Here is a 20,032-nt window from a genome sequence, read left to right as displayed (position 1 = left end):
TATAATTTTATGTATAATAAAAAAAATTATGACATCATTAATGATTATTTTAATGGCACCAAAGTGTACAAATACCTATAAGTATGTAAATACATTGATATGGTTCTGTATGCATGTTATTGTAGACCAGGCTCAAAATGCAAGTTTATACGATAAGTAACAACTCCATAACCATCATATTTGCCTGAAAAACTTTAAAGACCCCTGACGTAAAACAATGATGCGTTGATTAATGTGTAGCTGTCTATAACTGAGTTTTTATTTTTTATGTTTTATTTATACACATTGTTAATCTCTGTTAATCTCAAAAGTACTCAGGTCTCATATTTAATGATCTTTGCCAGTGATTCTCTTTCTAATAAATGTTTTTCACTGTAGATGAATATTACAGTTTCCTCTAGTAGGCTATACCATCACAGTTCGGAGCAAAAACACATTTTACAGGCAAGTTGTGGCCCAACCATTTGTTTTGATTATATGTCTATTTTAGGGAAGTCAGGTGCAATTGTAAAATTTTTATCAAATCTACCTTCCATATGTTGCTAAAATAACAGAAAGTGTAATATTAATAGATTAGCAATAAGAAAGCCTAAATAATAATATTGAATTTAATGAGTTGGAGTGAAATATACATTTTTGAAGAACCTTCATCTAGCTCTTTTCTATACAAGCACATGCGTTTACACTCCTAAAAGAGCAAAACATCATAAAAGCAATGTGCGTTACATTTCAATTGTTTTTTTTTTTAAAGACATCCAATAGCTTTGTGTGAGGAAGATTCCTTTAAAAAATTCTCCTTTTCCTGTGTACACAGATAAAATAACAACATGGAGAGTTTGGAGCGACATGAGGGTGAGCAAATGCTGAAAAATGTTGACAGAATTTTCATTTTTGTAGAAGTAGATATAGAAGATACTGCAGTGATGCTGTGGTTTGCATAACCCTGGTGCTACCACGCACCCTACAAACACACAACACACACTGTCTATGCCCTCCTCCCCTCTCCAAATTACTGCAGCCCTCATGAGCAGGAGCAGCAAGGAGCATTACGTCACCTCTGCCGCTCTCGCAGCCTTGCACGCTGGACCGTGGCAGGTTCCCGTGGCGACCGTCTCCTCAGGATGCGCTGCACGTGCGCAGGATACGAGGGAGGGAGGGAAGGAGGGAAGGAGGGAAGGAAGAATACATGCACCCTCGCTGTCGTTAGAGAGCACCGGAGCCAAGCTGCAGGCCAGATAGCCCACGGAATAAGAATTATAGCCTGGCTTCTGTCAGTTAATTACCCCACTTTGCAAAGTAGTCATTACACCCCCTCAGCTCTCTCCAGCTACTAATGGGCCAGATTTAATCTAAGTGGGTTAAACATGTAAATAAGCTATTGAAAAACTCACACAGTATAAACAAACACTAGATGATAGATGTATAAAGAAACACTAGAAGATAAATAGATAGATAGATAGATAGATAGATAGATAGATAGATAGATAGATAGATAGATAGATAGATAGATAGATAGATAGATAGATAGATAGATAGATAGATAGATAGATAGATAGATAGATAGATAGTACACAGATTATAGAAAATATTTATTGCAGGGGTGATCTTACTCCCCTTCAAGGCTATGAGATGATGTGGTCTGTAGAATTGTTTCTTGCTTTTAGTGTATTTTATAGGTTCAAATCTTGCTTGACTCACAATTTTTTAAAACTGTACACTAATGTTCAAAAGTTTGGAGTCTGTAATTTTTTTTAATTGTTTTTGAAAGAAGTCTCTTATGCTCACCTGCATTTGTTTAATCAAAAATACAGCAAAAACATTACAATTGTGAAATATTAGCTGTTTTCTATTTTAATATATTTTAAAATGTAATTTATTTCTGTGATGGCAAAGCTGAATTTTCAGCATCATTACTCCAGTCTTCAGTGACACATGATCCTTCAGAAATCATTCTAATATGCTGATTTTGTGCTCAGGAAACATTTCTTCTTCTTCATATTATTATTATTATTATTATTATTAGAGATAGAGCATGTGCCTGAGCCAATCTGGATGTTTACAGCTGAGTTATAGTAAGAAATAGAATCTTTAGGCCTGTAATCCAAAGAATAGTGTAATGTTGATCACTGTAAATGAAATGGTAACTGAATAGTTTATCTTGTCTTGTATGTTGTGTCAGATTCAGCTGTGTAAAGACGGCTAATCTGTTCCATTCATAGGAATAATATAATGATTATAATTATCTTTAATTATGAGAAATTATTCACAATCTGGATGGATCCAAATCTTGGGTCCAGATCTTGACTACAGTCTGCTAATTGGTGACTTGTAAGGCGCTCCGTAGAGGACGTGACCACTACTAGGCACTCGCTCTGGGAGTGTCGACATCACACATTTCTGTGCTTTCATTCGCTGTTTAGATGAGTGAAATATATGCCCATAAACATTCTCTGTTATGAATGTGCTATCTTATGCTATCAAAAAACATCTTTACACCAATTCACCATACAAAGTGGATGATCAATGGTAGAGTGCCCATAATGTACAGCTCATCTGACTACAGATGGCAGATAAATGCCAACTTTGTCTGTCGCAGTCTTTGACGAACAGTGAACCTGCAGCCTTGGTGAAATGAAAATAATACTCTCCTTTATTTGGACACAAATTAACACATCTTTGCACATTCATCATTTCACATGAGGACTTATTCAATTATTCATGGCCGTGGACCGCAATGGTGTTATCTTAGCAACGTGAGATTCTGCATTTTTACTGATGCCGTTTGAAAGGGACTGATTGGCACTGAAGCTTCCTGTTATCTCAACCTCTCCTCTGCTTGCACTACAACATTATACTGACGGATGATAAAAAGGACATTATTCTGAAGCTTGTGTCTTGATATGATTTGGGTATGAATATCAACCTGAGAGGTAAAGACGAGAATATTTACACTTGGGTTTCATTTAGACTTGATAAGGGAACTAATAAATTCAAAGTCTGTCTTGGTATCTCAGGAACAGTTTAATGCAGTGAGAATGTCAGATTTATTTGTTTGTTTTTCTGACAAGAGAAATAAACGTTTCAGTATTAATATATGGGAGCCATATGCTGCCATATGCAACAATATTTTAACTGCTAAACATTTGAATGAATCATAGAGAAACATTCAACAACAATGATCAACTGCATAAATCTTTTTCTAAATGTATTTTTTTTTTTTTCCTTAAAACACTTTAAAATGACTATTTTCTATATTAATATAATTTAAAATGTAAAACTGTTTCTGCTGCTTAATAATTTTGTGGAAACGTTGATACATTTTTCCAGGGTTGTTTGGTGAATAGAAAGTTCAAAAGAACAGCATTTCTTTGAAATATAATACATTATAAATGTCTTTACTGTCACCTTTGATCAATTCAGTACATCCTTGCTGATTAAAATGGACCTTTCTTTAAAAAAAAAAGAAATCTTACTGACCCCAAACTTCTGAACGTTAGTGCATTTTTTTTATTTATCATTTTTGATCAATTTTGTTAAGGCAAAGTGCTTTGACCACAAAAAGCATTTGAATAGTTAAGCCGTATGGAATATAGATGAATATCTTTGCATTGCCATTTATTAAAATGTATTTTTCAAGTAAAATATTTCACAAAAACAATAGTCGATTTTGAAAGGCAATGGGGTCCTAAAATGTAATTGTATGGACCAAAAAACTCAAAACATCTTTCGTGTTTAACAGAAGAAAGTCATACACGTTTAGAACAATATGGGGGTGAAGCAAATAATGACAGAAACTTTAATTTTGGGTAAACTGTCGCCTTGTGAATTGAGTGACCAAACATACATTTTGGGGCTGCTGAACTAGTCTAGATAGTGTTTCAATATTAAGCTTGTATGTCAGTATCAATTTTAAACTTGAATATAACACAATTTACTGTGCAATGATTAATTCAGTGAGGAGAGACTGGACTGTGTGTGTATTCTGTCTCACTCACTCATACAAGAAAGTGATCACTCCATCAGCTCAAGCGCATAATAACTATAGCAGCCGACTCCAGAACAGAGTGTCACAGCGGTAAAGATGGGCATCACACACCTCTAGTCACTGCTGGCTGCTTTACTGTACTCCATCTGATGCAGATGTCTTGTAAAGCCTCCTCCATTAAGCACAACCGAGTATTTTGGACAACATGATGGATAACATCTCACTCAATGGGCCAGTGAGTCATAACTGGAAAAATGCTGTTCAGCAGAATTCCAAAGAGGCTGTTTTCCCTGAAGAGGAAAAAAACACAAGTCTCATCAAAATGAACCATGTCTCTTGAGTCACCGTTTATCAGCTTTGATCAGGGCCGGAGCTTGTAAACCTTGGTGTGGTGTGACTCACCAGAGGGTCGAGATTTGTAATCGCAAACAGATTCATTACAGGAGGGCTGCATGTGACACGCACTGGAGCGCGAGCCATTGACGGACACTTCCATGCGCAAGCTACTCCATTAGCCCACTTCCGACTGTGGATATGTAGTAATGAGATAAATGTATTTGCATGCCTTGGTGAGCACTTCCTATTCTGCGTTTGAAACCAGTGTCCTATTGTATCTAGGTAAGAAGTGCTTCACATGTCAAGATACATTTATAGCTGGTTAACATAAAATACACTGCAGCCCTCAAGGGGATTAATAGCACACTGTAAGGACTGTTTCTTCTGGACACTTTTTTAAAGGGGTGGTTGATTATGATTTCACTTTTTTAACTTTTGTTAGTGTGTAATGTTGCTGTTTGAGCATAAACAACATCTGCCTAGTTACAACGCTCAAAGTTCAAAGCAAAGGGAGATATTTGCTTTTAAAAAAATTGCTTTTTAAGGACTACAACAAAGGGCTGCACGACATTCCTCCCGGGCTTGTGACATCACAAACCCTAACATTTACATAAACCCCGCCCCCGGGAATGCGATTTATAGATTATCATGACAGGATATGCTAATGACTAGAAGATAACTACACATAAGCTGCATAAATTCATCAACTAACCATTCAGAAATATCCTGTTGCATTCTACATGTTGTCACTTCTTCTTGAGTCTCTCCATCATTGTCTGACTCTGGTTTGAACATAAACTACGAGCTCTTGAAGCTCCCCTTTGCCAGGAGCAGCAGCTCATTTGCATTTAAAGGGACAGGCACAAAAACGGTGCTCACCCTCAAAGAGTGACAATTTTAACATCCTATATAAAAATATCTGTGGGGTATTTTGAGCTAAAACTTCACATACACACTCTGGGGACATCAAAGACTTATTTTACATCTTGTAAAAAGGGCATTATACCAACCCTTTAAGTAATGAACTCCCAGAAAACACATTCAAGTTCACTAGTTTATGTCATTTGTCTACTAACAATATCCAACAGTATGATACATAATATATGTGAAAGTTTTGTCATTTCTGTCCTCTTTTTATTTACTTCATTTTAAAAGTCATGAACAGTTTACCTTAATTTTCACACCACAGTTTTACAGCATTTTGTCTCCTAAATGTACACACCTAAATGATATTTTGTACTTTTTACATAATTTGACAATTACAGATTGATTAGAAATATTCTGCTCTCAAGTGATATTTACAATTATATTTCTTTGTTTTATTCACACACCACGTTTCACTTTTCTTCTCAAGCTGCTCAGTGTTTCTCTCTCATTGGTAAACAAGTATACTAACTTTTGATAAAACTTTATTAGTGTAAAGTGTGTTGGTTTGTAAACATATCTTTTACACAAACATTGAAATGATTACTTCACTCATTCTTAAGATTTTTATAGTATGTAATATTGTATTTTAAATGTTATATTTCAGAATTTAATAATGGATTTTCATAGTTTAAGACTGAAAATCTGGGCCTGGCACAAGAGTAAAACAATAAAATCTATAAAGAAAAATTGAGAAGTGAAAAGACATTATAAAAATGTTTTCTGTTATCTGTTACTTTTAATAAAAATCAACACCTGGCATGTGTCAGTGTAAGAAAACACTGAACGATGTCATATACTTTACATACTGCACATACATTCTGTGTGCTCTATGTTCTATATGTGCTCCTTTTTCCTGGGTGGATTGACATGGATACTTAGATTGTGACGTTCAGCCATAACCAATGCTTCTCTCCTTTATTTCAGGGATGACAGCGGCTGCTTCTCTGGTGTCACTAGCCTGGGCTCTGGCCTCCTACCAGAAGGCCTTGCGTGATTCCCGAGATGACAAGAAGCCCGTCAGCTACCTTGCCGTCATCATTCAATTCTGCTGGCACTTCTTTACCATTGCCGCTCGCGTGGTGACCTTCGCTCTCTTCGCCTCTGTGTTTCAGCTCTACTTTGGCATCTTCATTGTGCTGCACTGGTGCATCATGACCTTCTGGATCGTACACTGCGAGACCGAATTCTGCATCACCAAGTGGGAGGAGATTGTCTTTGACATGGTGGTGGGCATCATCTACATCTTCAGCTGGTTTAATGTGAAAGAGGGACGCACCCGCTTCCGCCTCTTCATCTACTACTTCATGATCCTGTGTGAGAACACGGCCCTGAGCGCGCTGTGGTACCTGTATCGCTCACCACTCAGCACAGACGCCTTCGCCGTGCCTGCCCTGTGCGTCATCTTCTCCAGCTTCTTCACCGGCATCGTCTTCATGCTCATGTACTACGCTTTCTTTCATCCCAACGGGCCGCGTTTCGGCCGCTCGGCCAGCCTGGTCCAGCTCGAGGACCCCACTGCTACGTTTATGCTGCCCCCTGAGGGTGCCACCAACTCCCTGCGCTCCAACCGCGGAGGCACACTGGCCAGGGACGCTGACCGCGAGGCCAAGTACAGCGAGCGGGACGGCTGCGTGCCTGTCTTTCAGGTGCGGCCCACCGCGCCCTCCACACCTTCCTCCCGAGCCCCGCGCCTTGAGGAGACGGTCATCAAAATAGACTTGTGCAGGAACCGCTATCCTGCCTGGGAGAGGCATGTGCTGGACAGGAGTATACGTAAAGCCATCCTGGCCATCGACTCGTCTCCGACCCCGCCGCGCCTCCAGTATAAAGACGACACGTTGGTTCAAGAGCGTCTGGAGTACGAGACCACCTTGTAGCCTGCGCTGTGGAAACACACGAACATGAACACATTACCGTCCACTTGAATAAACAGCAGGACTGTGGCAATAACGTTTCTAGCGTACATAGCATCTAGCCATGATGTTGATTGTCATGGACAAACCAATATAGGCACAACATATTTGTGGACGGATGGAATAATCGATCTTTTTTAAGCCGTTCTCTCGTTGCATTTTATTTTTTATTACTTCTGTCTTGTCAGGGAATATCTGGGTTTCTAAAATTCACATTGCACTGGCTGATAGAGACCACTAACCCCTCGCTCCATTCCAAGAGTTGATCGTCCTAGGGCCAACGTCTATAAACTGCGAGAGGACATCCAGAACACTTCACAGGTTGTCTCTTACTGTAACTGCAAAACAAAGGCCTTTCCCTTTGAAACCAAGCATCCAGTGCAAAGAAACGGCCTCAAAACCGGCCGCACTGAAGAAACAGTGGTCCAAATATCAAATTAATGGTACACGCATAAAAAAAATGCTGATTAGACTCGAGACGTCCTTGTTTAGGGTGCTGTAACCTATAAGTAGTGTTTCATCAGCAGCTCTGTACAGTACCAGTGCCAAACGCTCCGCTCACACTGACTTCACGCTGAACTGTGGCTTGACCACAAACTGTATATATAATAGGGCAGCATTTCAACCATCTACTTGAATCCTATACAAAGAAAAAAGGCTGAGAAAAGAAAGTATGTGACCATCACAAGAGTCCAAGCCACTTGGGACGACAAAACAGGTAGAACACATGCTCGTTTTCTTCTTTGGGAGACGACAATAGGCCAAGAGAACACTTCCTGGCAGCTCCCTTTGGCGATCTGGCCTCATTCGCCTCACCGCTGTGGGCTGACAAGGATCCGTTTGGTTCACAGCAAAGTGGAGGGCACAGACCACCAAATTCACAGTGTCCGCCAAACTGTATTCGACAGAACCAGGGTGCACTTCATCTTCTAGGTTAAAGATACAGTGTTCTTCAAGGCTGGGTCAGGTTTTGGTGTGTCTGTTTTGTGTGCTGTATCAATACAGAAAAGCGTGTTAAAGGTGCACGTATACACAATAAACGGGGTCAGTTTTCAGTACCTCAATTCATCCGGAAAGTGTACTATTCCAAACTCTGCAAAGCAATCAAGACTTTCTCCATGGGGCTCTTCAATTGCCAACTCACGGTCTACGAATCGAAGTGTCAGGGATAACTAGTCTGTGACAGAGCACAGACTAGCTAATGTGCTAAGAATGACACTCCGGGCCCTACCGTTCAACATCACATCTGCCTAAAAGAGCACTGTATCTTTAAATCTGCCAAAAGCATCCTTTATATATGAAAGTGTTGGAGTTTTAAACTTTCCGTTCAGTTGCAAGTGCTTCTCTATGTCTTTATGTCGAATATCCAAAGGCATTTATGGAGGCGTGGAGGTGAGGGCAGAAAAAGAAAAAAAGAAAACAAGCACAAAACTTGTCACAGGAAGGAGTCTCAGCACAATGAAGGATTTATTCGGTTGTTGTTACACTTATGATGAGAGACAACTTGAAATTTTACTTCAACAGAAGCTAGATGTGCCTGTTGTGGATAGTTTGAGATTTTGAAAATGTAGGGGGGAAAAATGTTATTTTATGTGTAACATTTTATATACTCCATTTTCTTTTGGTTTTCTTTTGTTTTTGTTGATGGATTTTAAAGGTGTCTAGCAAATTATTTGATTTTCAAGGTGCACATTATTTTGCTTAATGCCATTTTAGTGTGTGGAGATGACTGATATAGGACATTTAGATTTGTTTTGCTTCAGTTGGTCAAATCTGAACTGTAATTTGGGTTTTATTGTAGCTTTGAAAAACACTCCTGAAGTGTTGTAACGTCCCACCATCGGTGGCAGATGAACTGAAAGCGTAGTTGTTTTAGCCCGCAGCGATCTGCACACTTGCAGATGAAGATCCTAATTGTGTTGCAAATAAAAAAAGAAAATAGAACAGAAAAAAAATTATTTAGATGAGATCGTATGAATCTATAACCAGTACCACAGTAAAACGTAGACCTGTATATTTTAGCTATTTTGCAACTTTCCTAACGTCCTTTTTTCTTTTCTTTTTTTAAAAACGTGTCTTATACTTTTATTTCTCTGTGTGATGGATGATGATGATGCTTTGTCTCTTGGCAAACATTTTCACAATAGCCCTGTCCCCTGTAGTCAGAGCACAAAAAAACTTGTGTTAGCACACCTATTTAGCAATTTTCACATATAAATTGCTCCACCACCTACACAAGAAGGAAAACGAGTGTTATGTCGCACAGGTCTGTGATATTGCGTATCAATGGTTTTTCAAAATCATTCCACTTTTTTTAGTTTTCCCATAATACCATGATATTTTTGTTTCAGTGATACCCCAGGCATGCTGCACACTGTGTTTTGGTTTATTTGATTAAGAGGATCTTACTGGCTGTGTTGGTGGGTTTTGGTGACATTCATCTTTATCCAGCCATTTTACAGGTGTGAGGCCTCGATCATTTTTTAATGTTGAAATATCACATGAATTTAAAACACTCAATGCAATGCGTTCAGCATAAGCGGAATGAATCAAGGTCTTTACCCAAAAGACTGTGTGGGACTGATGTTTGGAGATGCTGAATTGACCACACATGCTAGATTATTAGCAATGATAATACTATCAAAGTCCTGATGAAACGGAAGTAGCTGCTAATTTTTCTTCCGTATTGTGATTCGAATGTTACGGATTAGTAAAAAAAAAAAAAATGTAGGACGGGACTTGGTTCTATACATTGGTTGTTGACTGGATTTTGCACAAGAGGGCACAGACTGGATTAAGCAGACTAAATGAGTGGAAAAGTCCAGCTTACGTCACCAGAGAGAAGTCTGTTGTTTCAACTGGAAGATCCAGTTATGACATTTTGATTAAAACTTAGTCAAAATAAAAGCATATACATGGATGAATTGTTTACAATAATATCTATAACATGGATTTTGAAAATGTCATGCCTTCTTTAATAATAATCTGGCAGTGAGTGTGAATTTGGCCCAACATCAAGAAGCTATTCACGCAGTTTACATTTTAAAGGGGTTCATACGTCCTAGTTTAACATGGACGTACAGTGCATGAAAACATTTAAGCTACTCATAATGTTACAGAAACGATGTATTTTTGTTTTGCACTTTTATATTTGTGTTTTATCAGTAAACCTGATATCATAGCCCACCATTTCTTCGCTCTGGAAAGACTTTAATTCATACCTGTAAGCTACCTCAAAGCGGTATTTTAAACAGACCACTCTCCAGCTCTGGTTGTTGATGTGGCTGATATGAAGGAATTTATTGCAATGGAGTCCCAGTGGATGAGCGGAGGAGTTGAAGGCTGTTCTGTTTATTACCAGTACATCAGTAGAGCTCAGCTCAAATCTACAGGACTTATTTTCAATTATTCACAGCAGGAGAACATTGAATTCATGCAAGCTGATTCAGTTTTATTTGCCTTAACCAACGCTCGCCTTTTTGTGGATTCATTATTCTTGACATTTTCTGTCTGTTTCTTTTGGTTTAGTTTAAGTCATGCATATGATGCTCCGGTTACTGTCATGCTAGTATAATGGCGTCGCATTAGTGTACTTACCGTGCTTATACTGCAAGGAGACACAAAAAGAAAGCAGATTGAGATGAAATAGCATATGCAGACAAACAATCAAAACGTCGACCCAAATTGTCACGGGTCACAGGCCGTACTGTTACACGATTGTGAGCATTTTTAATTGTAATATCAGTTAGCGAAAACTGAATGACTCGAAGAGCTGAAATGAAGTGACACTTGCATTTTTTGATTCATCGTAGAAGCTTTCTTTTGTTGAATAAACAAATTGATGATCCTCTCTCACCTGTAGACATAGCTTAGATAAACTAGAATCCCATAGATGGAGGAAAAAAAAACATTTACATTTAGATAAATGATAATCGGTGGTTATTTATAAAGCACGATATTAGTACAAGCACAGTAATTGAATGAACTTGGTGGTGTTCGGTTCAGCGTTCATATATGATGTAAAGACTTTACTGGTATCTCAGTTACAACGGAAGTTCCATAGTGACTTGCAAAAGGCTATTTAACTGTAAATAAATGTATGCAAATGTACATGTGTAAAAGAACATTCCTTTCTGAGTCCTGATCGTGAAGGGTGTCTATTGACTAGAGATCGGCAGTTACATAATACAGATAAAATAGTGTGGTGTATGTGATGTATTAAATGACATAAAAAAAGAGCAAAAAACAAACAAAAAAACTGCTTATTATTGGTCTCTTAAGTTGTATCATGTGATGAAAGTCTGAAGTGCGTAAAATGCATCAAATCTGTTATCTGATTTTATTGTAAATTGAAGAGTAAAAACAAAAAGAACGTTAAATTTTTTGTACATATTGGATTTTTGTAAATTTTTATTTGATTCTAATGCAACACAAAGTACCAAATTCATTTAATAAAGTACACTGTGGTCATTTTATTAGACTTCCTTGCAAACTTCTTTCAGATTTGCAGTTAATGTGTGAATAAGGTCCATTTGAATTTCCAGAATGTCAGCGACTATTTCAAGGTTGGAAGAAAAAGCCATGGTGATGAGTAATGCAGCTTTTTCTGAGACAGTCTGTCACAACAAATGCTTGGTGATTAGTTTGTCTGAATGTATTCTCACAACTCGTATGATTTAAGGTTTCACTCCTTAATTAGAAGAGACTCTTGGAGAGGCTGAAGGAAAATAGTAGCATGTATAATGCAATACGAAATCATAAATGATAAGTAAATTATTATTACTTTCCAAGAGGGAGAGGGATTCCATTTTACAATGGAAGCACAAATGATGCAAGTCAATACCAAACCAGTTTTATAAATAGCAATGGGGCATTTGCACATCATACACCAAACACCGGATGTGCACAGAGATCATAAGACTGTGTGACGAAGACTATGCTCATGCTGACATTTGATCTTTGTCACACACACACACACAATACATTTTTTCCCAAAGGAGCACAAAAGTGCATTAAAACGGTTTTACCAACACTGAATCCATAGAAATATGCAGTTTTATTGTGAATAATAAAATCTCTTATGAAATTATACATTTACTACCATTTATTTCCACACTGATCAGATTTTGATCACTGCTTGAAATAGCATTTATTGTATGTCCATAAATTTCAGGAATGTTACAAAAATCTTATTGAATTCTGAAAGCCCTGTATGCTCCCTCTATAAAGTCATTAGCAATTGCATACTTATTTTTATAATCATAATGTTGTATTAAGCTCTGAGAGCAGGGCAACCAGTATCAACTGATGCTTAAATAGACAGCAGTTCGCCTCTCACAGTCAATGCAGAGATATTAGACTAAAACGTGTTAAGTTTTCGACATCATACAAATGTTCAAGCATGTATCGTCATCATTAAGTGTGCTTATAAAATCACCCAAAAAAATCACAGTATCCACAATTTTATTCCTTCAGATAGGTAATTCATAAGTTCTCCTGCTCATCCAGTCCTAAATGAATTTGGCTTGCTGTCCTCGAACTCCCTATAACGTTCCTATGTGGGAGAATGAGAGAAATAGAAGAAATGCTCATAATGATTATTGACAGGACTGAATGATCAGGCTCCTCCCGAACCTAAATTTATTTATATTATCGATTTCAAGGACAGAATGCCATTTTATTAAAAGGACATACAAATACTAACCAAAGGCTTTGTGGGCAAAGTTTTTGGCAGAGGTCCTTTGATTAAAACCAAAGTGTGCACATTTAAAATAATAATAATAATATTCACAAAAAAAAAAAAAAACTTCAAACACACTTCAACATGCACAAGACTACATGTAACCAGATATTACAAAGACACACGCCATTATTTGATATGCAACATTGATACGTCCACTATATCATCAGTAGTTGCTAATCTCATGGTGTAACAATATCATATAATATCTCCAGTATTCAGTTGAATTATGCTTGAACTTGAAGCATATTTATATGTTCAGTCTGAGAAGGGAAGTGTGCTAATCTTCTTTGCGTTCCCTTTGGAATCGCTCCAAAAGAGCTCGGAGGACGTTTCCAGGTATCTTCTGGTGTTTGTCGATTAATGCTTGAACTGCCTGTTGCACCTGAACAGATGGGTTGGATTGAAGAAAATACACTGAATATGAGATATTTACAAATCAGTAGTTAAAACAAACCCTGACTCAACAGATGCATGAATTGAACATGTGACATCTTTACTGTGAAACTGACAGACGTTATAGGAAAATGATGGATTTAAAAATAAAAACAAAATCTCAGTGTGTCTGAGATTTGCGTGCGTGCGTATCCATTCAAATATTTGGGTATGACGTCAGTACGTTGTTGTTTTTTTAACTTTCCATTCAACATGGATGAATTTAATTGATCAAAAGTGACACTAAAGACATTTAAAATGTTACAAAAGGTTTCCATTTCAAATAAACGCTGTTCTTTTGAATTTAAGTTATCAAAGAATAATGAAAAAAGTATCACTGTTTCCAGAAAAATATTAAGCAGCAAAAAAATATTAAGCAGCAAAAAAAATTTAATCAAAGTTCTTTGAGCTGCAAAGCAGCATATCAGAATTATTTCTGAAGGATCATGAGACACTGAAGACTTTGATGGTTTCAAACTTTTGAATGGTGGTAAAATAAATAAATAAATAAAACATACATACAATAATAAAAAGTAGGGATGCTCTGAATTTTGCAGCCGATACAGACTACCGATTTCTTTTCATCCTGATCCCGATCATTCAAGCATTATATAAGTGATGTGTTAGCTCTCCGTTGACTGTTACTGTTAATCCCTTAGACCCTGAATGCATTTTTAAAGATTTCATGTGATGTCAAGTGGCATACTTAATGATTTCAAGTGGTAATGGCTTCCAGCTCTACAACACAAAAAACAAGGTATCCTCAAGTACATGGTCTCATTTGATAGAAAAAAAGTCAAAATTTTGAAGAAAACCAATTTTGATCATGTTTTGAGGTTCTTATGTTACAACACTGATGAGAAAATCCCTCCAAAAAGTTTTCAGTTTCCATTGGATGAACTTTCAAATGAAGTTGGAAAACACTGCGTCATGATGGTGACGCACGCGATTGGATCCCGGAAGCCAAGTAGCATTTCATGTCACTCCGTGAGCATTTCCTCAAGATCGACGCATCATGTTATGTGTGTGAGCTCGTTTGAATAGAGACAACCTGCTCTAAATGAAGATGTACTATGGTTTACTAATGTTTTGCGAAGTCACAAAGCAGAACGTGGCACAAAAGCCTCATCTGTATACCGTTTACATGCACGTCGGTGGCAACTTCTTCAGGTTTTATGTCATTAAATTGCAATCGGTTCATGAGATCTAATGACTACCGATCGAGTCCTAGTATGCGGTTATCGGCCGATCGATCGGAGCATCCCTAATAAAAAGGTATAAAACTTTAAAGCCCTACTTAAACATCTCCTACATCCATTCTGAAAACAAATATTTCATCAAGTTTTAAAGAAGGTTGTTATTACCTGATGGTAGCATGTGATGAAATGAGGGGACAGACTCGGCTACTGTTCTTATGAACGAATTTTTCTTAAAAAAACATCATACACCAAACTTTATTCAATCATAGATACCAATCTGAGGTATCCTTTATTATACAAGCATTCTCTCACTTTGCAGACTCTGTACACCTGCAAATGTGATGAATGGTGATCACCACTCAAGGGTGGAACGTGCCCTTAGGGGACGGTGTAAACAAATGGCGCTAATGTATGTTGTGTAGTCAACAATAGGTCAGGACTTGTCGGGACAGTCTAGAGGTTAGAACCTCTTGTAGATTTGCAAAACACCTGCTCAGCAAATTCAACAGAAAGTCAGACCTTTACAGGACTAAAGAGTTACAAAAACAAAACTAGAAGTCTAATGAGTCCTACCTTTTCAGCCAGCTCAGCTGCATTGAGTTTGGGGTCGTATGGAATGGGGTCACCCAAGTAGGTGCGAAATTTGACTGGAAATCCTCCATAGATCGGTGCTATCGGCAGACGAAACCTCTCATACACCCATCGGTAAAATCCTGCGGGAATTTTGAGATGAATTGAAGATTGACCCATTTAACCCTTTCATAATGGTATGTAATCTATTTAGAGACCTGTTTACAACCGTGAGGCAAATTCAATATTTTCTGTATGACTCACTTAATGTTCCAAGAGAGCGAAATCCCTCCCTCAAGTTTTGAGTAAACATTGGTATAACTGGCTGTAGGGACAAAACAGACTCTTAGTACAACAAAACTGTATAAAAGGAGAAGAATAAGAGGGACAGTCATTTACCACTTTAGAGTCAATGGCCACTTGTGCAAATCCTTTGCGTTTGCCCCAGATCAGAGGGTACGTCTCATCGCTGAACAGGGCCTCCCGTACTCCTCCAGGAGAGATGCCCAGGAGGTGGCCGTTCCGCAGGGCCTTCACACACTCCTCCTGCGGTCCGTGGATCACACTAAACACCTCCAAGAGGAGCTTAAACCCTGCCATGGCCATTACACAGATAATAGAAGCACAATTAATTCTAGTAAAATTGAAAATCTCACAAGAGTGTGTGACCTTGTTGACCACACTGAAGGTAAAATATAGAAAGGACTGACTAACTTCTGTCAGGGCATTATAGCAATATTTCTTGAAAATATACGCATTTATATTTAGGTTTAAATGAAATTATATGTGTTAAAGGTGCTCTAAGCGATGTCACGCGTTTTTTAGGCTGAAACATTTTTTGTCACATACAGCAAACATCTCCTCACTATCCGCTAGCTGCCTGTCCCCTGAACACACTGTAAAAAAACACAGTCTCTGTAGACAGCCCAGCCTCCACAAACAGCAACAAAAACAAACTGGGCCAGCCTGGACCACGAAACATAACATGTGTTCCAGCCAATAACCAACAAGAATGATTTGGTGGTGGGGGTTGGGGGGTGCACATGAAGGGGGGTGTGGGGAGTGGAGGAGAGAGAAGCATGAAGAGTGAAGTTAGCTAGAGGAGAGATGTCCTAGACAACAACAACAACAACAACGACTAACGTTAGAATTATATTATCTTGAATTTTGATATGGCCGACACACGACCAAAGAGAGGGGAGGGGGCGGGATGGTCGAGCTAGCCTCCGTTTTGTTTGACAATACTTCGAACGTCAACAAGAAGTAATGTCACCCAACATCGCTCAGAGCACCTTTAAAGACAAAGTGAAAATGTTGCTATTTTAAAAACTAATGGCAGATTAAGTTTCAGGACATGTTTTGTCCCAAAATTCAGTGAATCACAATGAAATTAGGTTCTGAGTAATGACTCTGTCATGAGCAAAATGAGGCTGACTGATCACTTCATTACAGTATGAAAGTTGTTTTTACCTGGGACCTTGAACAGAAAATGATCAGCCACCGAATGACAAGTTCTTCCCTTCTGAATGATAAGACTTGCCAAGAAATAATAGTAGTCTATAGGAATCGCCCCATGATAGTAGACTATGAGAGCAGGTCCTTCATCTGGAATCTTCTCCAAACCATGGATTTCATAACCTGTCACAAAATGTACACTTAATCAGGGAAAAAGGATTCAACATTTTTTTGTAAAGTACGACACATTGCAACACTTGTGTGTCCAAAAGTGATTGTAAAGACATTTATAATGTATAAGATTTCTATTTCAATGATCATGGTTAAGCAGCTCAGCGCTTTTCAACACTGTTGATAATGGAATAGAAATGTTTCTTGAGCACAAAATCAGCATATCAGAATGATTTCTGAAGGATCATGTGACACTGAAGACTGGAGTAATGATGCTGAAAATTCAGCTTTGCCATCACAGGAATACATTACATTTCCAAATATATTAAAATAAAAGTTATTTTACATTGTAAAACTATTTCAAAAGACTTCATTCAAAAACATTTAAAAAAATTCTTACCAAGCATTTGAACATTTTTGTTTATTTGTAACCTTTAGAAATATCATGCTCTTTGTAAAATGAAACAGAAGAGATTAAGTTAGTGCAATGAATCCGGCAAAACCATTATTTAGATGTTCAGATTGATAAAGACTGAGCGGGTAACACAATTTAAAATTGCAATTTAATGCCAGGAACATCAGACCATCATTAATTGTGCTGTCAAAGAATAAAACTCTTTAAGGCTGAAAAAAAACAAAAAAAAAAACAGCAATAGCCTGAAAACACACATGTAGAATATATCAGATCTTACATTACGTCTTCAGACATCACTTTTTAATTATACTTTATCTATTCTCGTCTATCACTCAAAGATCAGCACAGTAGATGCAAAACATGACCACAATGAAAAATCCCAGACCACAGGGATTAATTTAAACAAGATAACAATCCACATCTCAATGAATGCAGATAACAAGCAAAATCCATTACATACCGTGCCAAATAGCTCCATGTCCATCCCATAGGGTCGCCAGAGTTTTCCTCGCACCATCCCACAGGTTATTGGAATAAGCTTCCCTCAGCTGGATCTTGCGTTTGTACACATGGAGGAAGAGTATGGATAGATAGAGGAAGATAACTATAAGAAAAGGCAAGATGAAGACCACAGCTAGAGGCGTGAAAACCCAGACCAAATACTCCAAGAAACTGAGGAAGTCCTCGAGCTTCCCGAGCCCTGCCCACTCCTCCCACACATGAACTAAGCAGGAGAGGAAGTTGATGGATCCATTCTCAAACAGGCAGGACTCATTCCCACTGGACATGCTGCTTCACTGTTAGCCTCTCCCAGTGGCAGATGGGCTGAGCAAGGCAACACTCTGCCAAAGGGCAGACCTGGACATGAAAGACACAAATTGTCTGACATTAAGATGGCATTCAATCTGAAGTGTACATTTTTATGATATTAAAACACCTTTTTTTTTTTAAATCCGAGTTTAATATGCAGTCCCCCTTAAAACGTATAAGATCATATAAATATTATAACAAGTGTGTGAATTACAGGGGGTTGGGAGGGGGGGTTCTGCCTTGGAACGTGGATCTTTGTATGATGCGGTGACGTAATTTCCACTGAAACAGGAAGCTAAGGCGGGGCATATTGAATGGCTCTTCCTTCTTTTCAAATAGCCAATAGCATTTAGTTTACCTCACAGACTGCAAGTATTACTTGACAGCACCATGGAAGTGAATCAGAGCGCTGATGTTGATACGTTGGATTCAATAGTAGAGGTGTGAATAAATTCTAGCCATTTCATTCCTAGTCATGTACAGTTGGGAATTAAAAACGGAATAAAAAACGGAATAATACTTGAAGCAACCGAACACACATCTCCAACAAGTGGCGTAATTTTGTTTTAAAAAGTGGGTGGGACAAATGTGTGGGGTGTGGGGTAGAGGAGGTTGATTGAATGCTAAGAGATATATATATATATATATATATATATATATATGTGTGTGTGTGTGTGTGTACAATAACAATTTTCAGAAAAAATAACATTACGATGGCCATAAATCAATTTCAATAGTACATTGGGTTTAATTGGCCATTTAATTAAATCTGCAAAATCATCTTGTGTGCTTTCATGGTCTAGTGGCAGAACTTTTGCCAAGCGTGTCAGTCAGAGGTTCTGGGTTCTAATCCGCACTTGTATAGTTTATTTTTTTCTCATCAAAACCGAATATGTTTATCAGTGGTTGTATATCAAGCCGCTTTACATTCTAGAAAGCATTTGATTGGACAGAAGATGTGATGAGAAGCTGAAGTCCGCGGTGACGTCATAAAAATCCATGATCCATTTTAGCGGAAGTGAGAGACTGTAAGATTTGAATGCTTATATCTTCTAAATGCGAATTTTGTCATTGGTTTGGAACAGACCAGCTTATTCAAAACCTTAAGCTTAACATATTCATACTAAAAGCTAAAAAAACTTAAACTTTGATTTCAGGGGGCCTTTAAGCCTGGTCTGTGAAACCGGGGAAATTCATTTAAAACAGTTCAGTTGAATAATAACATTTGCTCTCTTTAATACTGTTAAACTGGATGTACGAAGCAAACTGTTAGCTGAAAATATCCACAGCTTAACAACACTGAAAGTAGAGTTTATCTGTCAACCGCGCGAGAAAGTTGCACTCTCCTTTATTTCACAAGTCACGGGACTCGACCAATAGCATGAGTTTGGGGCGGGGTTATTTGTTTGTCCAACAAATGGCAAATGGGTGACTGACAACAATAATCATATCTTCAACGAAGTTTAGTGACAATAGTATCGTCTAGAATTAAAACATCAGCTTTAACTCCCAGGTCAAATTATAGTCATTTGATAGATTTAAAAACACATTTATTGAAAGAAACTATATTTAAAAACAACAACAACAACTCACGAACCTTCTCCAGCGGAAATATGTTCCTTGGCCAAACATACCAACCTCACATCGGTGCCCTACAATGAAATGACATTGATAGCCAAGTTATACCTGCTCATTCACACTCTGTCACAGGTGAGACTGCTGTACAAACGTTAACGTCATTTAAAATGTAAATGCACACTGTCAAATGCATGAAAGATAACAAGGAAAGGCGTAATTCTGTTTTACGTTACACTTGAACATTGGATAACGATCATAGATAAACAAACCTTACAACAACCCCAAATTTTGCGTTTTAAAGCTGTCGCCAATAAATGACACTTCTTCTAAATGCCACGAAAAGCGAATGTTTTAGAAAAACCTTTTAAAATAAGAATTTCTCAAATCCACTTACATGATTATACCTCGATGGAATAGATACTGTTGCCCTCAATAAATGTTTTCCTTCCTTCTCGGCTGAACCACCGGCTCTCTTTACATGTGACACAAACAGGAAAT

General features: G+C 37.9%; 2 protein-coding genes across 3 annotated transcripts in view; one reads left to right on the top strand and one right to left on the bottom strand.

Moving 5' to 3' along the window:
• Positions 1-11,270, top strand: part of xkr4 (XK related 4) — a 59,580-nt gene extending 48,310 nt beyond the window's left edge. The window contains exon 3 of the mRNA XM_079877537.1: positions 6,173-11,270. Within this exon, the coding sequence (XP_079733663.1) occupies positions 6,173-7,125 (953 nt within the window). The 3' untranslated portion in view covers positions 7,126-11,270. The remainder of the gene's footprint in view (positions 1-6,172) is intronic.
• A 276-nt stretch (positions 11,271-11,546) lies between these two features.
• Positions 11,547-20,025, bottom strand: tmem68 (transmembrane protein 68). Of its 2 annotated transcripts, none has more exons than XM_079877538.1 (8): positions 19,929-20,025; positions 19,554-19,608; positions 17,607-18,004; positions 16,576-16,743; positions 15,505-15,698; positions 15,370-15,430; positions 15,109-15,248; positions 11,547-13,286 (listed from the first exon to the last, which is right to left on the bottom strand). In XM_079877538.1, the coding sequence occupies exons 3-8, from the start codon at positions 17,932-17,934 to the stop codon at positions 13,182-13,184; spliced, it is 996 nt and encodes a 331-aa protein (XP_079733664.1). In that variant the 5' UTR covers positions 17,935-18,004; positions 19,554-19,608; positions 19,929-20,025; the 3' UTR covers positions 11,547-13,181. The 2 variants fall into 2 exon arrangements, with proteins under 2 accessions (XP_079733664.1, XP_079733665.1); XM_079877539.1 differs by lacking the exon at positions 11,547-13,286 and adding an exon at positions 14,666-14,764 and having other exon boundaries at positions 19,929-20,021.
• Positions 20,026-20,032: the final 7 nt, after the last annotated feature.

Source organism: Squalius cephalus (assembly GCF_949319135.1).
Source record: "Squalius cephalus genome assembly, chromosome: 7".
Taxonomy (NCBI): Eukaryota; Metazoa; Chordata; class Actinopteri; order Cypriniformes; family Leuciscidae; genus Squalius; species Squalius cephalus.
The sequence above is the reverse complement of the archived record's forward strand: the minus strand, read 5'-3'. Positions and strand labels throughout refer to the sequence as shown.

Excerpts from the sequence above, each read along its gene's own strand:
- tmem68 (XM_079877538.1), bottom strand. The coding sequence starts at position 17,934 with ATGTCCAGTGGGAATGAGTCCTGCCTGTTTGAGAATGGATCCATCAAC. Across the intron at positions 16,744-17,606 it reads ACATGGAGCTATTTGGCACG|GTTATGAAATCCATGGTTTG; the intron begins GTATGTAATGGA and ends ATTTTGTGACAG. Across the intron at positions 15,249-15,369 it reads TCGCTCTCTTGGAACATTAA|GATTTTACCGATGGGTGTAT; the intron begins GTGAGTCATACA and ends AAATTCCCGCAG.